The 22,829-nt window shown below is 46.9% G+C and overlaps 1 protein-coding gene across 6 annotated transcripts in view; it reads right to left on the bottom strand.

Moving 5' to 3' along the window:
- The window catches only part of sigirr (single immunoglobulin and toll-interleukin 1 receptor (TIR) domain), a 76,069-nt gene that overhangs the window by 40,255 nt on the left and 12,985 nt on the right, over window positions 1–22,829 (bottom strand). For 4 of the 6 annotated variants that reach the window (XM_038807557.1, XM_038807556.1, XM_038807558.1 and 1 more), the window contains one exon: window positions 11,391–11,714. The exons of the other annotated variants lie outside the window; for them this stretch is intronic. In XM_038807557.1, coding sequence (XP_038663485.1) covers window positions 11,391–11,714 — 324 coding nt within the window. The remainder of the gene's footprint in view (window positions 1–11,390; window positions 11,715–22,829) is intronic. 6 annotated transcript variants of the gene reach the window in all.

Here is a 22,829-nt window from a genome sequence, read left to right as displayed (position 1 = left end):
ATTCAGGCCAGAGATGAGGAGAATTATTTTCTTGGTGGGTTATGAGTCTTGGTTTTTGATAAGCAAGGGGGTGAAAGGTTATAGGAGGTAGGCAGGTCTGTGGAGTTGAAGTTACAATCAGATCAGCTATGATCTCATTAAATGGCGGAGCAGGCTCGAAGGGCCAAGTGGCCTACTCCTGCTCTTAATTCGTATGTTCATATCGTGATCAATGTAGAAATTATCGTCAGGGTCCTTCTTGTTTATTCCCTTATTTCCATATTTTTTATTTTTACATCATTATTTTTTAAAATATATTCTTATTCCAAGCTTTATTTCAAAGTTCTACCGACCCCCGCAGAGTGAACTTGATCTTCTCTAGCCACAGGTTGAGGACAGGGTCTCCGGTAACAATTTTCGGAAATTGCTAAATGTGATTCAGGTTTTTCAGAAGGTAGCACTGGATGGACTGGTGACGTCCTTGAATGTGGAGAAAGCCTTTGATCTGGGTGAATAGAATCATCTGGTATATATGCTGCAGTGATTTGGACTGGGTGAGGACTAAATCAACTGGAAATCATGGTTTAACTGGGAGATCCACTTCAAGATAGGTGACCCTAAACTCTACAAGAAATCTAGCTATGACTTCCGCAATGCCATCAGGGACACCAAGAGACAATGCCAGGCTAAACTAGAGTCACAGACCAATGACACGGACTCTCATCGGTTGTGGCAAGGCTTAAACAATATAACGGGCTGCAAAGCAAAGCTGAGTAGAATCTCTGGCAATAGCGCACCCCCTCCCGAAGAACTCAATGCATTCTATGCTCGTTTCGAGCAGGAAGCTAACAATCCTTTGTCAACTGCCCCAACAGCTTTGGACATACCCATACCTACTGTTACAGCCTCAGATGTCAGATTGGCCTTCTTGAAAATGAACCCATGGAAAGCAACGGATTCTGACGGAGTCCCTGGTCATGGACTCGGATCCTGAGCAAACTAATTGCCGGGTATGTTCACAGACATCTTCAACCTCTCCCTACTCCGTTCCGAGGTTCCCACCTGCTTCAAGAAGACCACCATTATACAGAGAAGAACTAGACAACGTGCCTCAACAACTATTGTCTGGTGGCCTTGACGTCGATCATTAGTGCTTTGAGGTTGGTCATGAAGACACGAAACTCCATACTCCCAGAATGCCTTGAACCACTGCAATTTGCATAACTCCACAACTGGTCCACAGCAGATGCATCTCCCTGTCCCTACATTCATGCCTGGAGCATCTTGACAACAGGGACTCCTACATCAGACTCCTCTTCATTGATTACAACTCCAGGTTCAACACCATAATCACAGCCAAGCTCATATCTAAACTCCAAAACTTAGGACCTGACTCCTCCCTCTGCAAATATTTCCTCGACTTCCTGACCCACAGACCACAATCAGTAAGGATAAACAACAACACCTCCTCCACGATAGTCCTCAATATTGGGGCCCCGCGAGGTTGCACACTTAGCCCCCTACTATGCTCCTTATACACACACGACTGTGTGGCAATATTTGGCTCCAAATCCATCCACATGTTGCTGATGACGTAACCATAGTGGGTCAGATCTCAAACAACGATGAGTCACAGTACAGGAGGAACATAGAGAATGTAGTGGCATGGTGCAATGACAACAACCTTTCTCTCAATGTCAGCAAAACTAAAGAGCTGGTCATCGACTTCAGGAAGCGAAGTGTCGTACACACCCCAGTTTGCATCAAATGGTGCCGAGGTTGGAGATAGTTGACAGCTTCAAATTCCTGGGTGTGCACATAACCAACAATCTGTCCTGGTCCACTCACGTTGATGCTATGACCAAGAAAGCATAACAGTGCCTAAACTTCCTCAGTAAACTAGGAAATTCAGCATGTCCACATTAACTGTTTCTTTAAACTTAGAGTGCCCAATTATTTTATTTTCCAATTAAGGGGCAATTTAGCGTGGCCAATCTTTCTACCATGCACATCTTTGGGTTGTGGAGGTGAAACCCACGCAGACACGGGGACAACTCCATACGGACATTGACCCAGGGCCGGGATTTGAAGACGGATCCTCAACGCCACAGTTCCTGTGGGGAGGCCATGAGGTTGCCATGTGTCGTCCCCCACATTGACTCTTAACAATTTTTGCAGATGCACAATAGAAAGCATCCTCCCTGGCTGCATTACAGCTTGGTATGGCAACTGCTCGGCCCAAGGCCGTAAGAAACAGAGAGACGCGAAGACAGCCCAGTCCATCACACAAACCCGCCTCCCATCCATCGGTCTACACCTCCCGCTGCTTTGGGAAAGCGGGCAGCATAATCAAAGACCCCTCCCACCCCGGTTATTCACTCTTCCAACTTCTTCCATTGGGCAAGAGATACAAAAATCTGAGAACACGCACAAAAAGATTCAAAAACAGCTTCTTCCCCGCTGTTACTAGACGTCCCTCTTATGATCTCTCTACACATTTTCTCTACTGTTGTAACACTACACTCTGTATGCTTCACCCGATGCCTATGTCTATACATTGTGTATTTATCATATGTTCTATGTTTTCTTCATGCATGGAGTGATCTGTACGCCGAACAATACTTTTGACTGTACCTCGGTGCATGTGGCAATAAATCTAAATTTAATCTAAATCTAAATTCTATGTTAAATTAATTCCGATGTTGAATCATAGGCCTGTGGTGGCGGTGCTCACAATAATTTTGAAGTCTGGGCTTCAGAGAGGGTCTGGGTAGGGCTGCCACCTATCCCCCTTGTTCTTTGTGTTGACCATAGAACCTTTGGCGGAGGCTAACAGGCAGGACCCCCTGAAATCGGGACTGGTGTGGAGAGAAGCAGCACAAGGTTATGCTTTATCTGAACGATGTGCTGCTGCTTATGTCGCCAAATGTTACGGTTCCTGCTATCATTGGCGTGGTAGATAGATTTTGTGCTTTTTCCGGTTATAAGATCAATTACAATTACAAGGCCAGAGGATATGCCGGTGGGAGAGCTGAGGGGCAGACCTTGTCCCCTCCCCGTCTTTCCCCTTAGGTGGTCCCTATTGGAGTTTAAGCAGCCGGGTGAGTCCCCTTCTTTGAGCAGTTTATATGGGGCCAATTTCCCTCAGTCGATTGCTACTATTAGGTAAGACTTGGCTTGTTTGTCATCCCTGCTGATTTCATGGCTGGGCAGGATTACCTTGGTTAAAATGAACGTGTTGCCCAGATTGTTATATCCCCTGCAAATGTTGCCAATTTTGTTGTCAGCTAAAGGAGATCAATGAATGATCAGTTTGTTTGTCTGGAACTATAAGAAGCCTCGCCTAAAGTTTGCCAAGCTCCAGCTCCCAGGTGATAAGGGTGGTCTGGGTGTCCCTAACATTAGGGTGTAACACGTTCCTTCTCACCTTAGGTTCATTAGGGACTGGGTTTGGAAAGACTCCATTTGGCTTAATATTGAGGTAGTCAGGAAGTAGTTTCCCTGCCACATCCAGCAGTGAATGGTGGTGGACAATTAAACAACTCACTGGAGGAGGCTCCACAAATATCCCCATCCTCAAATAATGGAAGAGCCCTGCACATTTGTGCAAAAGGCAAGGCTGAAGCATTCAGCCAGAAGTACCGAGTGGATGATCCACCCACGGTCTCCTCCAGAGGTCCTCAGTATCACAGATGCCAATTCAGCCAAAATGATTCACTCCACGTGATATCAAGAAATGGCTGAAGGCACTGGATACTGCAAAGGCTATGGACCCTGATAACATTCCAGCAATAGTACTGAAGACTTGTTCTCCAGAACTTGCTGCATCCCAGCCAAGCTGTTCCAGTACAGCTCCAACACTGGCATCTACCCGGCAATGTGGAAAATTGCCCAGATGTGGCCTGTACACAAAAAACAGGACAATTTCAACTCAACCAATTACCTCCCTATCAGCCTACTCTCCATCATCAGCAAAGTGATGGAAGGAGTCATCAACAATGCGATTAAGTGGCACTTACTCAGCAATAACCTACTCACGGAGCTTGGGTTCCGTTAGAGTCACTCAGCTCCTGACCTCATTACTGCCTTCGTTCAAACATGGGCAAAAGAGCTAGATGTCAGAGGTGAGGTGAGAGTGACTGTCCTTGACATCAAGGCAGCATTTGACCAAGTATGGCATCAAGGAGCCCTAGCTAAACTGGGGTCAATGGGAATCAGAGGCAAAACTCTCCGCTGGCTGGAGTCATACCTGGCACAAAGGAAGATGATTGTGGTGGTTGGAGATGAATCATCTCAGTTCCAGGACATCACTGCAGGAGTTCCTCGGGGTAGTGTCCTGGGCCCAACCATCTTCAGCTACTTTATCAATCATCTCTCTTCCATCATAAGGTCTGAAGTAGGGATGTTCACAGGTGACTGCACAATGTTCAGCACCATTTGTGGCTCCATAGATAATGAAGCAGTCCATGTCCAAATGCAGCAAGACTTGAACAATATCCAGGCTTGGGCTAACAAGTGGCAAGTCACATTCACGCCACACAAGTGCCAGGCAATGACCATCTCCTACAGGGAGAATCTAACCATCACCTCTTGCCATTCAATGGCATTACCATTGCTGAATCCCTGACAATCAAAATCCTGGGGTTACCATTGACTAGAAACTTAACTACAGAACTGGACTAGCCATATTAATACTGTGGCTACCAGAGCAGGTCAAAGGCTAGGAATCCTATGGTGAGTAACTCACCTCCTGCCTCCGTCCGCCTCCCCCCGCCCCCCCCCCCCCCCTCCCTTCCAAAGCCTGTCCACCTACAGACACACGTCAGGAGTGTAATGGAATACTTACCACTTGCCTGGATGAGTGCAGCTCCACAACACTTAAGAAGCTCGACATCATCCAGGACAAAGCAATCCGCTTGATTACTACCCCTTGCAAAATATTCAATCCCTCCATCACTAAGAAACAGTGGCAGCGTGTGGACCGTCTACAAGATGCACTGCAGTAACTCGCCAATGTTCCTTACGCAGCACCTTCTAAACCATGACCACTACCATTTACAAAGACAAGAGTAGCTACCTGGGAACCCCACCACCTGGAAGTTCCCCTCCCAAATCACTCACCACCCGACTTGGAGCTATATCAATATCACTTTTACTGGGTCAAAGTCCTGGAACTCCCTCCCGAACAGTACAATGGGTGTACGTACACCTCAGGGACTGCAGCGTTCAAGAAGGCAACTCATCACTGCCTTGGTGGGGATGGGCAAAATATGCTGGCCTAACCAGCGACGCCCACATCCCGTAAATGAATTTTTAAAGAAAATGTGCAGCTTGCAAGAAAATCCTGTTTCTAGATCACCGACAAATATTCTTGAATTCGAAACTGGCATAAAATAGTTATGAAATGTATTCCTATGGAACCCATGACATCTGTGATCTGTTCCAAGTCCGATGCATTCCATAAAGTATGGGATCCCGATCTTAATTTTAAAGACAACACCTCATTGGACTTATTCCTGTTGCGTTTTCCATTTTGTAAGTCTTATTCTCGCAATATATAAAAGGTGCGTGGCCTGAGCTGTTATCCTTTCGTATTTATATGCCCTTATAGAATCATGGAACATACAGTGCAACCCACAAAAGGAGGCCATTCGGCCCATCGCGTTTGCATCGGATCTTGGAAAGAGCACCCTACACAAGTCCACACCTCTACCCTATCCCCGTAACCCCCACCCCACCTTTTTGGACACTTAGGTCAATTTAGCATTGCCAATTCACGTAACTTGCACATCTTTGGACTGTGGAAGGAAACCGGAGCACCCGGAGGAAGCCCACGCAGACATGGGGAGAACGTGCAGACTCTGCACAAGACAGTGACCCATGCCGGGAATCAAACCTGGGACCCTGGAGCTGTGAAGCAACTGTGCTACCCACGGTATCCTCTTTCCCCCCTTAATCTGTATCTGTTTTTGGATTGATGCATTATCAAAACTGGAGGCACTAGATCCTTAAGTCTATTGCTCTATATTCATCCTGTCTCGGTGGTTCCTTTTTTTTGCAATAGTTCTTCTTCGATATTGTACCTGTTTTGCATTGATTAGTATTTTTCTATTCTTTGTATGATATTTGTAAAAAAAAAAATTAAAAATCTAAATTTATTTTATTTTTTTTTATTTTTTTTTTAAAACGGACACTCACCTGCAGTACAGTACTTTTTGATTGGCCAGATTCCGCCTCGTGGCAGATGTTGGTTGGTGCAGGTAGCAGCTAAAATCCCAGGATTACCTGCACCACCCAATGTCTGCCACTAGATGGAGCCTAGGACCTCAGTCACAGATCAGAAGTGAAGCCAGGAACCAGAAGAGGTGCAGTTGAAGAATAGACTTTATTATAATAATCTTTATTGTCACAAGTAGGCTTACATTAACACTTCAATGAAGTTACTGTGAAAAGCCCATAGTTGGGCTTTCCAACATTCCAGCACCTGTTCGGGTACACAGAGGGAGAATTCTGAATGTCCAATTCACCTAACAAGCACATCTTTCGGGGCTTATGGGAGGAAACCAGAACAACTGGACACAGGCACAGGGAGAACATGCAGACTTCACACAGACAGTGACCCAAGCCAGGAAATGAACCTGGGGCCCTGACGCTGTGAAGAAACAGTGCTAACTACTGTGCTACCGTTTTTAGGGACTAAGGTAAGAAGAGGGCGAGGAGAGATACAAGGGTGGGAATCGGCAACGGCTGGCCGTCGGATGAAGAGGTACTGAGGGCCACAGCGGGAGCGCCGCAATCATGGAATTTCCAGTGTAGAAGGAGGCCACTTCGCCCATCGAGTCTGCACTGGCCCTTGGAAAGAGCACCCTACTTAAGCCCACACCTCCATCCTATCCCCGTAAGCCCACCTAACCTTTTAGACACTATGGGCAATTCAGCATGGCCAATCCACCTAACCTGCACATCCTTGAACTATGGAGGAAACCCACGCAGGCAAGTGCAAACTCCTGACAGTCACCAGAGGCCGGAATTGAACCTGGGACCCTGGAGCTGTGAGGCATCAGTGCTAAGCATTGTGCCACCGTGCCACATAAGAGTCTGTGACAAATGATGTGATGTTAAAGTGAAACTGGCAACATTAAATGGATACATTGACGCTATGTTATTAACATTAAATTGAAACAATGTTACGAATCAGCCAACATTAAGACTTACTATAGAGAGATTTAAAAGACCATTCCACAAGAGAGTGGGATCTACAGATCTATTTTGCAGAGAGAGGGCAAGACACTTCTGGCTGCTAGTATGCAGCATAGTCAGGAGTGGCCCAGTCATCTGTCATATCAGTCATAAAATACAGTCTGACCTTTGAGGAACAAGTACAGAGAGGTTTTCTTAAACAATAAAAAAAATCTGCACTTCTGCCCTTTCTGCATAAAGAATCAAAACTAGAGAGGTATCTGCACTGAATAGGTTGATTTCTTTTACTTTAACAACTCTCCATCTCCTGCAGGCATATTTATCTGCAGTTCGAATTGCTCTCTAATAATTCATGAGTGTTCACAGTAAAGGAGAGCATAAACAAGTGGAAGGGAATACAACAAAGGACCAATTTTTGACATCCTGTTTAAACATGTGCTACAAGAGAGAACAACTGAAAAAGCGTACTCATAGATTCCCTACAGTGTAGGAGGTGGCCATTCGGCCCATCAAGCCTGCACTGACTGCCCTACCTAGGCTCATACCACGCCCTATCTCGTAACCCACCTATTCTTTTGGACACTCATGGGAATTTAATAATAATCTTTACTAGTGTCACAAAAAAGCTTGCATTAACACTGCAATGAAGTTACTATGAAAAGCACCTAGTCATCACACTGTTCTGGTACACAGAGGGAGAATTCAGAATATCCAAATTACCTAACGGCGTGTCTTTCGGGACTTGTGGGAGGAAACCGGAGCACCCAGAGGAAACCCACACAGAGGAGAACGCGCAGATTCCACACAGACAATGACCCAAGTCGGAAATCGAACCTGGGACCCTGGAGCTCTGAAGCAACAGTGCTACCCACTGTGCTACCATTTAGCACGGCCAATCCACCTAACTTGCACATCATTGAACTGTGGGAGGAAACCGGAGCACCCGGAGGAAATACATGAAGACAAGGGGAAAAGTGCAAATTCCACAGAGTCACCCAAGGTCAGAATCGAACCCGGGTCCCTATGCTGGAGACAACAGTGCTAACCACTGTGCCACCACTGGTCTTGAACAAAAAGACTCATTTATTCTCACTCTCCTTCTCAACAGAGGACGTTGGATTGTGCACAGTGCTCAACAATGCAATAAGGACAACCATACAGTGCAGAAGACTTCACTGTCGATTCCTGATCCACTTTAATTCAGCAATTTCAGCCAGGCAATGGTTGCTGATGTCCAATTGTGTATTCTGACCTGGTAGATGGAAGGACGAATGGGATGCACGATGGCGCAGTGGTTAACACTGCTCCCTACGGTGCTGAGGACCCGGGTTCTATCCCGGCCCTGGGTCACTGTCTGTGTGGTGTTTGCACATTCTTCCCGTATCTGCGTGGATCTCGCCCCCACAACCCCTGTGCAGGTTAGGTGGATTGGCCACGCTAATATTGCCGCTTAATTGGAAACAAAAAATAATTGGGTACTCTAAATTTATTTTTTAAAAGATGGATGGGGAAAGATGCTAAACCGACTTGCTCCTACTTACTACCCAGAAAAATCGCAAATTCAAACTCTGATTTCTTTCTTCATTAGTACAATCATCACAAGGTCACATTATCGCACTATTTCTATACATAAATCACTACCAAGACTGGTGTTGATCCTCAGTACAAAGCAGACAGGCAACAAACTCTTTTAGGCAACCACAAATATAACAGTAACTAGTATCCTAATGACTAAGTGGTGAGGTCTAGGACAACAGGAAAGGTGGGGTTGAAGCACGAGGAATCCCGCAGAGGTAATCAGTGACTACTTTAACATAACACATCTAGAATCAGCGTTGAAGTTACATTAGATTTGCATTACATTTAGCAGTGCACAGAACTGAAAAAAGAACTAGGAGGTTGATCCCAGCATCCCTAATAATGATGCACCAACATGGATACCATGTGTACTGAGACTACATCACAACTCCCCGTTTAACATAGAACATAGAAAAATACAGCACAGAACAGGCCCTTCTGCCCACGATGTTGTGCCGAACTTTTGTCCTAGATTAAGAACAAATTAATCTACAATCCATCATTCTACCGTAATCCATGTACCTATCCAATAGCCACTTGAAGGTCCCTAATGTTTCCGGCTCAACTACTTCCACAGGCAGTGCATTCCATGCCCCGACTACTTTCTGGGTAAAGAACCTACCTCTGACATCCCTCCCTATACCTTCCACCATTCACCTTAAATTTATGTCCCCTTGTAATGGTTTGTTCCACCCGGGGAAAACGTCTCTGACTGTCTACTCTATCTATTCCCCTGATCATCTTATAAACCTCTATCAAGTCGGCCCTCATCCTTCTCCGTTCTAATGAGAAAAGGCCTAGCACCCTCAACCTTTCCTCGTAAAACCTACTCTCCATTCCAGGCAACATCCTGGTAAATCTCCTTTGCACCTTTTCCAAAGCTTCCACATCCTTCCTAAAATGAGGCGACCAGAACTGCACACAGTACTCCAAATATGGCCTGACCAAGGTTTTGTACAGCTGCATCATCACCTCACGGCTCTTAAATTCAATCCCTCTGCTAATGAACGCTAGCACACCACAGGCCTACGTCACAGCTCTATCCACTTGAGTGGCAACTTTCAAAGATCTATGAACATAGACCCCAAGATCGCTCTGCTCCTCCACATTGCCAAGAACCCTACCGTTAACCCTGTATTCCGCATTCATATTTGTCTTTCCAAAATGGACAACCTCGCACTTTTCAAGGTTAAACTCCATCTGCCACTTCTCAGCCCAGCTCTGCATCCTATCTATGTCTCTTTGCAGCCGACAACAGCCCTCCTCACTACCCACAACTCCACCAATCTTCGTATTGTCTGCAAATTTACTGACCCACCCTTCAACTCCCTCATCCAAGTCATTAATGAAAATCACAAACAGCAGAGGACCCAGAATTGATCCCTGCGGTACACCACTGGTAACTGGGCTCCAGGCTGAATATTTGCCATCCACCACCACTCTCTGACTTCTATCAGTTAGCCAGTTCGTTATCCAACTGGCCAAATTTCCCACTGTCCCATGCCTCCTTACTTTCTGCATAAGCCTACCATGGAGAACCTTATCAAATGCCTCACTAAAATCCATGTACACTACATCCACTGCTTTACCTTCATCCACCTGCTTGGTCACCTCCTCAAAGAATTCAATAAGACTTGTGAGGCAAGACCGACCCGTCACAAATCCGTGCTGACTATCCCTAATCAAGCAATGTCTTTCCAGATACTCATGGCATTGACCTGATGACCTGGGAGCACACCATAACACTGTACTTTTTACACAACTTTATAGAATGTACTGACATTGGAATAATTTAATATTGGTAGGCTCTTCAATTTAATCGACCTTGTAAACCTGACCTCTGTTTAAAGAGACTAATAAGTATCTGGGAAGTAGATTTAGGACTGAGTTTAGGAGGAACCTCTTCACCCAAAGGGTTGTGAATCTATGGAATTCCTTGCCCAGTGAAGCAGTTGAGGTTCCTTCATTAAATGTTTTTAAGGTAAAGATAGATAGTTTTTTGAAGAATAAAGGGATTAAGGGTTATGGTGTTCGGGCCGGAAAGTGGAGCTGAGTCCACAAAAGATCAGCCATGATCACATTGAATGGCAGAGCAGGCTCGAGGGGCCAGATGGCCTACTCCTGCTCCAAGTTCTTATGTTCTTATCACCTCCACCCACCTTCAGTGGTAAAGGTAACTGTACAGAACTGTATTATGGACCAAGCGTCTAGAGTGGAAAGTGTTTAGATTCTAAATGGGTGAGTCTGTGTAGTTAGGAGCAGGACATCTTTACATTTCACACACCAACAGTCAGGTCTCAGTCTATCAACCCACTGAACACGAGAGTGTTTGATACCAACAATCTTGTCGAAGCCACTGTGGTTTGGATGACATCAATTTAATCAAGTAAAGAGCATTGCTTTGGAAAAGATCATTTCATTTACAAAACGGGATAATTCAATGAAGTGAGCAATTCTCTGGCCGGAGCAAAGATATCCAGATATGCTTTGTGATATCAGAGAATATCTAACGAGAATGTTGAGACACGAACTCACCAATTTAGAATCTAAATGCTGTCCTCCTCAGGCGCTGGGTCCCCAAGACTTGCTGATTTTATAAACCATTTAATCATACCGAGCTGCGAAATCCTCACCTTCCAATCGGAGTCGCATGGTGAAGGAATGAGACCCCTGGCCTTTCAAGTTGACAGTGCAGGTGTAATTTCCAGCATCAATATTGTGGAGGGCATGGAATGTGAGTAATGCGGTCCCATTTGGGTAGGTGGTGTTAATTATGCGAGAACTCTGGTTAATATTCAAAGGAAGACAATTCTTGCTCCATTCAACAGTGAACCCGGAGGAAGACTGTATTAACTGCAGCAGCTCCTCGTTCAGAGGACAAAACAAGTGATGAATCAGTTCCTGCTTTGTCCACACATAATGGTCATAGAAGAGGTCAGCATCAACACATGAGAAATCTATCAATATTTATTAAAAAAGGAAAGAAATGTCAGTGCCTCAAGTTTTATAAATTGTACACAATTCAAAATCAACCAGATTTGAACAATATAAAACCAGACTAAATTTTCAGTTGTTTAGCTCTTGTGCCATATGCATCCTGCTTCACCTGTGCCACAGTCACCCCTGTCAAAGCCTCAGAGCAGCCATACAACACCAGGCATGTCAGAACTTCAGCTGATCCACAAACCATGCCCGAGCCAAGCCAAACAGCTGAGGGTATTAGCTAACTACATGTGCCAGACCTGTGCCAAAATATCCAACCAAACCAAAGCATTCCTACTCAATGCATTTGATAAGTAATTCAATTTCTGTCAGCACACCATCTAATATTGCCACCAAAATATGGAGGAGAGTGGACAGCATTCACTCTCTCCAAAAGCACCATCCAATATTCAGGAGAACAATACTGGAGGAACAGAAATTTACTCCAATTAAATATTGGGATTACTGAAGCCATTGTCACAAACACCACCCCCTAGCCATTGGCAAACGTCAGAGACTGAACCAGGCGGTTGTCAACCTTGGTTCATACCTTGCTCCAAGATGCGCTTCTGATTACAAATCTATGCCATCAACAAGACCAGCTATTTCCACCTCCATAACATCATCTGATTCCATTCTTCATTCATCCTTTGTAACTTCTGACAAACTCCTGATCAGCTTCCCACGATCTACCATCCCTAAACGTGATGTCATCCAAACCACTGCTAGCTGCATCCGAACATGTATAAAATCCCATTCACCTATCACCCATGTGTTGAGCTAAACTAGCTATTGATTGAGCAACACTTTGGTTTTAAAGGTTTCGTCCTATGAGTCAAATGCCTCCATGGTCTCACCCCCTCCTGATCTCCGATTTCCTCCACTCCCACAATCCTTCAACAGATCAGTGTTCCTCGATTTTTGGCCCCTTGGACTCCCTGATTTTAATTGCTCCACCTTTGGTGACCATGCCTTCAGCTGCCTAGGCCCCAAGCTCGGACTTCTCTCTCAAACCCCGCTTCTTTCTCTCCCTTGTCTCCCTCTTTTATGACACTCTTTAAAGCCCAACTCTGACCAAGCTTTTGGTCATCTATCTGTGAAAATACCCTAGACGCCACATTCCAGAGATTATTTGGATACACAGAGGGAGAATTCAGAATGTCCAATTAACCTAACAAGCACGTCCTTCAGGACTTGAGAGAGGAAACCAGTGCGACACCGGAGCGACCGGAGGAAACCCACGCAATCACAGGGAGAACGTGCAGACTCCCCACAGACAGTGACCCAAGCCGAGAATCGAACCTGGGACCCTGGCGCTGTGAAGCAACAGTGCTAACCACTGCTCTACTGTGCCGTCCGATGTGGTGCAGCGGCAAAATTTGTTTATAATGCTCCTCTGAGAAGCTTTGGGATGTTTTATGTTAAAAGAGCTATTAAAAAAAATATACATTATACATTTTCAACACCAGAAGCCTCAATAGATCATACAGTGGAACACGACTATCGTGCCTTTCCAGGCTTAAGAACTTTAACTTAACCCTATCCTGTACTTTTGCTCACCAACTATTTTTCCATATGAATAACCACATTGCCCTTACATTTACTATGCCCCTTGCCTCATATGTTATAAACCATGTTCACTGCATTTTATTTGATTGTCCCCCAGTATTTCTATAAATAAATCAAAAAGATTGCAGAACCATTTTTAGGAATAGGAACATTCAATCCTTTGAATCTATTCCACCTGTTCAGTTGTGGCTGATTCAAACCCCAATTCCACTTACCCACCTTTGATCCACTTTCCTTGAAACCCTTGATCTCAGTCTAGATCATATTAATCGACCACATAACCACAGCCTCCGAGAGAGAATTCCAGTTTCAATAACCTATGTGCGAAAATGTGTCTCCAGATTTCATTCTTGAATGGATTATCTTTCATTTTAAAATTGTGCGATCATATTCCGGATTTCCTTTTGTCATGGGAGTGTTCCTTTAAGAAATGTATGTCTTATCAAATGGCTTCACGGATGTCATTGTGTGGGTGGAGCTGGCTGTGGTTCTGGGTTTTTACTTTCGTTTTGAGCTGGGAACTGGCTGTGGCTCTGAGTTTTACTTTCGGTTACACAGTTGGATGCTGGATTCAGACAAAGAAGGTTTCTCTTCTCTCTCTCTGTATATTGAAAGGCGTCCAGATCACTTGATAATTTAAAAGTGATAACTGTTTTCTGGAAAGAATTCAAACCTACTGTTTTGGTAAAAGGGTTTTTCTGGTTTATTGGATGTTGTTATCAAATTGAAACAGTTGAAAGGGAAGAAGGGTTTTATATAGAGATGGAGCGCGACAGACAAATAGATACAGAGATACAGACAGCCAGATAGGAGACAGAGAGACAGCCAGATAGGAGACAGAGAGACAGCAAGATAGGAGACAGAGAGACAGCCAGATAGGAGACAGAGAGACAGCCAGATAGGAGACAGAGAGACAGCCAGATAGGAGACAGAGAGACAGCCAGATAGGAGACAGAGAGACAGCCAGATAGGAGACAGAGAGACAGCCAGATAGGAGACAGAGAGACAGCCAGATAGGAGACAGAGAGACAGCCAGATAGGAGACAGACAGACAGAAATACAGACAGACAGCGATACAGACAGACAGCGATACAGACAGACAGCGATACAGACAGACAGCGATACAGACAGACAGCGATACAGACAGACAGCGATACAGACAGACAGCGATACAGACAGACAGCGATACAGACAGACAGCGATACAGACAGACAGCGATACAGACAGACAGGGATACAGACAGACAGAGATACAGACAGACAGAGATACAGACAGACAGAGATACAGACAGGCAGAGATACAGACAGGCAGAGATACAGACAGGCAGAGATACAGACAGGCAGAGATACAGACAGGCAGAGATACAGACAGGCAGAGATACAGACAGACAGAGATACAGAGACAGACAGAGATACAGAGACAGACAGAGATACAGAGACAGACAGAGATACAGAGACAGACAGAGATACAGAGACAGACAGAGATACAGAGACAGACAGAGATACAGAGACAGACAGAGATACAGAGACAGACAGAGATACAGAGACAGACAGAGATACAGAGACAGACAGAGATACAGAGTCAGACAGAGATACAGAGTCAGACAGAGATGCAGAGACAGACAGAGATATAGAGACAGACAGAGATACAGAGACAGACAGAGATATAGAGTCAGACAGAGATATAGAGACAAACAGAGATACAGAGACAGACAGAGATATAGAGTCAGACAGAGATATAGAGACAGACAAGAGACAAATAAGAGACAAATAAAAGAGGTAGATAAGAGGCAGGCAAGAGGCAGATAGGAGGTAGGTAGAGATAGAGAGAACTGTGCTGTGTGGGGTATTTATGTTTATAGTTGATAAAAATGCTTACTGAGAGTGTTTATAGAAACGTTAACTGAATTTGTAGAATAAACTTGTTTTTTGATTAAAAGTGCTTAAGGCCTTTGTTGAATAACACCTGAAAGGTAGGCCTTTATGCTCTTCATAACCAAAATCTATAAACAGTTGTGGGTCAGGTGAACTCCATGATATACTTTGGAGTTTTCTAAACCCTGGCCCACAACACCCTTCTGCAAAATAGCTTATCTACTCTATCGAATCCCTTTATCTTTTTGATCAACTCAAGTAGATCATTCCTCAAGCTTCTAAACTCAAGACTTCAGGAAGCAAAGTAGTGTACACACATCTATCTGCATCAATAGAGATATATGTGGTAACAGAGCTAGATAACAGTGATGGAGATGGTTGGCAGCTTCAAATTCATAGGGGTGCACATCAAAGATCTCTCCTGGTCCACCCACATCAATGCTACCACCAAGAAAGCACAACAGCGCCTATACTTCCTCAGGAAAGTAAGGAAATGTGGCATGTCCACACTGACTCTTACCAACTTTTACAGATGAACCATAGAAAGCATCCTATCTGGCTACATCACAGCCTGGTATGGCAACTGCTTGGCTCAGGACCGCAAGAAACGTCAAGAGTCATGAACACAGCCCAGTCCATCATACAAACCTGCCTCCTATCCATTGATTCTATCTACACCTCCCGCTGCCTGGGGAAAGCGGGCAGTATAACCAAAGGCCCTTCCCACCTGGCTGACTCAAACTCCAACTTCTTCCATCAGCGGGAGATATAAAAGTCTGAGAACACGCATGAACAAGTGCAGCTTCTTCCCCACTGTTACCAGACTCCTAAACGACCCATGTATGGACTGAGCTGATTAATACTGCACTCCTGTATGCTTCACCCGATGCCGGTGTCTATGTATTTACATTGTGGACCTTGTGTTGCCCTATTACGTATTTTCTTTTTATTATATTTTCTTTTCATGTATTAAATGATCTCTATGAGCTGGTCGCAGAAAAATATTTTTCACTGTATCTCGGTACAAATGGCAATAAACAAATCCAATCCAATCAAGGGACTGCAAGCCAGATTTATGTGCTTTGCCCTCTGAATTTAATCTTTTAGATTTGATGTCATTCTGGATCATTCACATTGCAACTCTTCCAGAGGTGCTGTACCAAAACAAAATTTAATACTGCAGATGGGATCTGATCAAGGTTCTGTTGAACTGAAGCCTAACTTCTTTCCCTTTGTAATTCAACTTCCAAAAGTCAACATTCACTAGACTTTCTGTACCCGAGGATTAGCTTTTAGTGAAGTATGTACGTACCTGGATATTCAAAGTCTTTTGCTCATTGGAAGTGTGTGACCTGAGGCTCTGAATCATAGAAAGTTGATGGCTCTGAAAGAGGCCACTTGGCCCATTGTGTCTGTGCCGGCCAAGAACAAGCCACCGAGCCTTATCCCACTTTCCAGCATTTGCTCCGTAGCCCTGCAGGTTACGGCACTGAAGGTAAATATCCAGGCACTTTAAAAAAAAATAAGTTGAGGGTTTCTGCCTCCACTAGCCTTTCCGGCAGTGAGGGGCAAACCCTCACAAACCTCTGGGTGGAAAATTTTCCTTCATGTCCCATCCAATCTTTCTACCAATCACTTTAACCCTATGTCTCCTGATGTGTTGGGCAGGCTGGGTCGATGTGGACTGCACTTGATGCAGTGTAGCGAGACACAGACTTCCAACACTTGATGAGATGCAACATGATTTTATTTAACATCTAAATTATTATACATGTTTAACTGTGGGTTGACACTATGCTGAGTTGACTGGAGACCTGATACTAGCCTGACCAGACTTACTAGCTATCACATGGTGTTTGCACTGGCTAGCTCACGAACTCTGACTGTTTCAGAGGCTGAGTCCCGAGAGAGCGGGAAAACTGGTGCCCTCTGGCTTTACAGTGGTCGTGTCCTGTCTGGTGACTGGCTGCTGTGTTCTGTGTGTTCACAGGTCCTCCTGTGTGTCAATCACTGCCTGTCTGCACTATTATATACATAGATGTATATTATGACATCTCCAAGTCACTGAACTCTCTGCTAAAGCAAATAGGCCCTTCCCGTCCATTTTATCCAGCCCCTCACAATTTTCCACATCTCAATCAAATCTCCCTCAGCCTTTTCTGTTCAGGACAACAAACTCAGCCCACCCAATCTTTCCTCATAGTTGCATTTTTTCAGTCCTGGCAACATACTCAATCACCTTGTACCCTTGCTGGTACAATTACATCCTTTCTGAATGAGGTGACCAGAACTGCGCACATAACTCAAGTTGTGGCTTAGCTCCAGTCTAACTGCTCTGCTCATGGACGGGATTCTCCGCGGACCGGCTGGGCGAGCCACTCCTGCCCCGAGGAGTGGCGTGAACCACTCCGGTGTCGGTTCGCCCCGAAGGTGTGGAATCCTCCGCACCTTCAGGGGTTAGGCCTGCACCGGAGTGTTTGGCGCCGCGCCAGCCGGTGTCAAAGGGCTTGGCGCCACGCCAACCAGCGGCGAAGGGCCTCCGCTGGCCAGCGTGAGTTGGCGCATGCGTGTGCTGACATCATTCCAGCGCATGCACAGGGCGCTCTTCTCCCCATCGGCCATGGCGGAGGTTGACAGCAGCCAGTGTGGAGGGAGTGTCCTCACGGCACAGGACCGCCCGTGGATCAGTGGACCCCAATCGCGGGCCAGGCCACCGTGGGGGCACCTCCCGGGGCCAGATCCCCCCGCGTCCCCCCCCCCCCCCCCCCCGCTCCGCCCGCCAAGGACTCTGCAGGCCGCCCGTGGAGCCAGGTCCCGCTGGTAAGGACCTGTTGTGATTTACGCCAGCGGGACCCGCCGAAAACAGGCAGCCACTCGGCCCATCGTGGGCCGGCAGGGGGTTCGGAGAATCCCGTCCCTTATATCCTATATCTCGGTTCAAGGATTACCCATGTGTTAACCGCCTTATCGACCTGTGTTGCTATCTTCAGGGACCTGTGGACATTCACTCCCGGACTTCCTCTACACTTCTCTTATTTTCATTTTTCCATTTGTTGCGCAACCTTTAAAAATTCAAAAGTAAAGTCAAAGTTTTTAATTTTATACACTGCAGACTCGTTAAAAGATAGATGCGACGGTTACAATTTACAAGTCGTTCTTTTTCTGTGTCCCCTCCTTTTCGCTATTTCAGGGTCCTTGTCTTGCCCCTTTACTTTCCCGTGGGTGGTTGTCTGGTATTTCTATGTGGGCGGTGCCCCCTCTCCCTTCCCTCCCCCCGCCTCCTGTTTGTCGCTTGGCCTCCTCCCTCTTCTCCCCTCTCCTGTTATGGCTTGCCTTTGATGGTTCTCTTTCTTGTGGCTTTGTGCTGAGTCCTCTGGCCTCTGTGTCAGTCGCTTTCTGGCTTTCCCCTTATTATTTCCTCTGCCCCCCCCTCCCTCCCAGTTTCTGTCTGCTCCCTGTGGGCCGGTTGGCTCTCATGCAACTCCCCCTCCCCTATTCTACTGGTTGTTGGCTTCAAGTGGGTATTGGAACAAGTTAGTGAATGGCCTCCACGTTTTGTGGAAGCCCTCTTCTGACCCTCAGATGGAGATTCCAGGTGGAGAAGTTCCTGTACATCTGCCAGCCAGTCTGCAGCTGTGGGTGGTGCTGATCGGCAGCCGAGCAGGATTCTCCAATGGGCGATTAGGGAAGCAAAGGCACGGCTGTCAGCCCTCTTCCCCATACGTAGTTCTGGCTGGTCCAATACCCTGAAGATTGCCACTCTTGGGCACGGCTCCACTCTCATCCTCACAATCTTGGACATCGCCTCAAAAGAAGGCTGTTCAGAACCCGAAAACTCGGGGGTATGCCCAGAACATGTGGGCGTGGCTGGCCAGGCCTCCCTGGCACCGTTCAACTCCGGGAAGAACCTGGTCATTTGGGTTCTTGTCAGGTGTGCTCTGTGCTCCACTTTTAGCTACATGAGGCTTAGCCTTGCGCGGGAGGAGGTGGAGTTGGCCCTGTTCAGTACTTTGCTCCAGAGTCAAAACCCTATTTCCGTCCCGAGCTCTTCCTCCCATTTTTCCCTTGTTTCGTCCAGTGGGGAGAGTGTTCTTTCTAAAAGTCGTCCGTACAGGTCCCCGCAGTTCCCATTCCCCAGACTGTTTGCATCCAATAACATGGGTTTCTTGGGGCCCTAAGGTACGATGTTGATTCCTTGTGGAGAAAGATTTTGACCTGCAGATGTCGAAGTTCGTTCCTGTTCGGTGGTTCCAGTTTCTCTGTCAGGTCCTCTAAGGACACTAGTAGGTCCTCCATGTAAAAGTCCCTAACTTCAGTTTCCCTCCGCCCTGTCTCCACCTATTAAATGTGGCATCGAGCATGGCTGGTGGAAACCCGTGGTTGCCGCAGATGGTGGCCATGGTGGATACTTCGATCAGACCAAAGTGCTGCCTCATCTGGTTCTGGTTCTCAGGGTTGCTACCACCACTGGGCTGGTTGAGTATTTTGTTGGCGTGGATGGGAACGCTGCCGTGGCGAGGGCCTGGAGGGTTGTTCCTGTACAGGAGGACACCTCCATCCTCACCCACCCTCTCATTCTCTCGGCCACGGCTGCCCAGTGGTAATATTGCAGGCTTGGGAGAGCGTGGCCTTCCATATTTCTTTTCCTTTGTAATATTGTTTTGGGGATCCTTGGATTCTTCTCTCTTCCCCCCCCCCCCCCCCTCCCCCAAACATCATAATCAGTTTGTCGATTGCCTGGAAAAAGGCCTCGAGGATGTAGATCGGTATGGATCAGAACAGGCAGAGAAACTTGGGCAGTACATTCATCTTGATCATTTGCACCCTCCCTGCCAGGGAGAGTGGGAGTGCAGCCCATCTCTGAAGGTCCTTTTTTTACTTCCTCGCCATACTGGGCAGGTTCCATTTGTGGATCCATGTCCAGTCATGGGCTATCTGGATCCCCACGTAGCAGAATTTGCTTTGGCCGTTCAGCACTTTGCTCCAGAGTCTCCACCCTCCAGCACTGCCCCTCCCCCCTCTCTGGTTCACCGGAAAAACTTTGCTTTCACCCAGGTTGAGTTTGTAGCCAGAGAAGGCTCCAAACTCTCCCAGGAGCTTCATGATTTCTTTCATGTCGTTTTGCGGGTCCAAGATGTGGAGAAGCAGGTCATCCATATAGAGTGAGACTGTGCTTGTTGCTTTCTCTTTGGATTCCCTTCCAGCCTCTCGCAGGCCGATTGCCAGTGGTTCGATTGCCAGGGCGAACAAGAGTGGGGACAGCAGGCATCCCTGTCTTGTACCTCTGTGCAGCTGGAGTATTCAGAGCTGGCGGTGTTAGTCTGCACGCTTGCCTTTGGGGCGTCATACAGAAGTTTCACCCTTGAGGTGAACCCTGTCCCCTGCCCAAACCACTCTCGTACCTCAATGAGGTAATTACATTCGACTCTGTCGAAGACCTTTCCTACGTACAGGGAGATGATCACACCTGGTATTTTCGTCCCGGATGGGGTCATTATCACGTTCAGCAGCCATCTGATGTTCGCAGTTAACTGTCTACCCTTAACAAAGCCTTCACAAATTGCATATCAGCAATATGGTGGACTGTCTAGTCTTCTGCGACCACCTCTAGTGCACAGTTCTCCAGTCTCTTGGCCAGGACATTTGCGAGTACATTCACATCCACATTGAGCAGTGAAATGGGTCTATCTGATCCACATTCAATTGGGTATCAGCGATATGGTGGCCTGTGTTAGCATTGGAGGCAGTGTGCCCCTCGTTAGTGGGTCCGCAAACATTTACCGCAAGCGCAGGGAGAGTGCTGGTGCACATCTTTTGTAAATACAGCCGGGAACCCATCGGGTCTCGCCGTCTTCCCCGCCTGCATGGAGTTGATGCGCTCCATGATGTTTCCCAGATCTAGTGGTGCTTCCAGCTCCCGTCTATCATCTCCACGACTGGCATGTCCAGACCATCGAGGAACTGTTTTGTCCCCGAGTCCCCGTCGGCGGGCTCGGAGGTGCACAGCGCCCAGTAGAAGGCCTCAAATGCTTTGTTGATCTTTTTGGTTCTGCTATGAGTCAGCCCCTGCTGTCCTTTCCCTTGTGGCTGCCTGCTTTCTCAGCTGGTGAGCCAGCAGGCAGCTAGCCTTTTCTCCATGCTCATAAAAGGTTCCCCCATGTCTGCTTTCCTGGTGGACTGCAGGTTAAAATCCATTTGTAGCTTTTTCCTCTCCGCCAGAAGCTCTACGGTCAGGGCCTCGGCCTACCGTCTGTCGACTTCCAGGACGGAATCAATCAGTTGTTGCCCAGTCGCTCTCTCTTCTCTATCTCGACAGGCCTTGTAGGCAATCATTTCTCATCTTCATAGCCTTCAGTGCCTCCCTGCACATGGAAGGTGAGACGTCCCCATTACGGTTCGCCTATGGCCTATAATGTTTTCTGGTAGAAGACCTTGTCGGCCAGGAGGCTTGTGTCCAACCTCCATGGGAGGGCGCTGGGCGCAACCCATCTCCTACCTCATATCTACGCAGTGCGGAGCGTGGTCGGAGATTACAAGTTATTCCACTCTGACTATTTCTGAAAGCACCTATTTCCCACTACAAAGAAGTATCAGCAATATGGTGGCCTGTGTACTGGAGAGAAGAATGAGAATTCCTTTTCACCCGGATGCATGAACTGCCATGGGTCCACTGTCTCTATCTGCTCCACAAAAGTCCCTGTTGTGCCTGTTGTTTTCCCCATTCTGGGGTTTAATCTGTCTGTCAGCGGGTCCTGTACATAGTTACCCAACACCCCCCCCACCATGATCACTCGGTGCGAGTCTATGCTGGGGATTTCTGCCACGGTCTTCTTTATAAACACCGTGTCGACTCAGTTGGAAGCATACACATTCACCAGGAGTACTGGTACCCCGTCTAGATCACCGCTGACCATGATGGACCCAGGGGGACGGTACGTGACTGTCTTTGTCACCGTGAATACCGTCCTCTGGCTTATCAGAATAGCTACCCCCTTAGCCCTCATCCCACAGCAGGAATGGTAGGTCTGTCCCACCCACAGCCCTTATTTATAGTGCAGAAGGAGGCCATTCAGCCCATCAGGTTTGCACCGGCTCTTGGAAAGAGCACCCCACTTAAGCCCACACTTCCAACCTATCCCCATAACCCAGCAACCCCACCGAACCTTTTTGGCCACTAAGGGCAATTTATCATGGCCAATTCACCTAACCTGCACATCTTTGTGGACTGTGGGAGGAAACCGGAGCACCCGGAGGAAACCGACGCATACACGGGGAGAACTTGCAGACTCAGCACATACAGTGACCCAAGTCAGGAATCAAACCTGGGACCCTGGAGCTGTGAAGCAACTGTGCTAACTACTGTGCGACCGTGCTGTCCCCTAATATTCCAGGTGACTATCCTGTTGGGGGGTTTCTGTCCCACCCCTTCCTGCGGGATTAACCATACTTACCTAGAGGATGTGCCCCACACTGTGGGGTTTCCCTACGTTACGGGCACCCAAAATGGCTGCCGTCCCCCTTGGTCTCATTCCCCCTTTTCTATCCCACTTTGTCCTCCCCCGCCCCCTTTTCTGTTTGTGGTGGCCCACCCTCCCAGGGTCAATCTGACCCCCTCCCACTCTGATGGTATCCTCTCTGTCTCCTCAT

The sequence above is a fragment of the Scyliorhinus canicula genome, chromosome 9 (genome assembly GCF_902713615.1).
Source record: "Scyliorhinus canicula chromosome 9, sScyCan1.1, whole genome shotgun sequence".
Lineage (NCBI taxonomy): Eukaryota > Metazoa > Chordata > Chondrichthyes > Carcharhiniformes > Scyliorhinidae > Scyliorhinus > Scyliorhinus canicula.
This window is presented reverse-complemented; position numbering and strand designations above follow the sequence as displayed.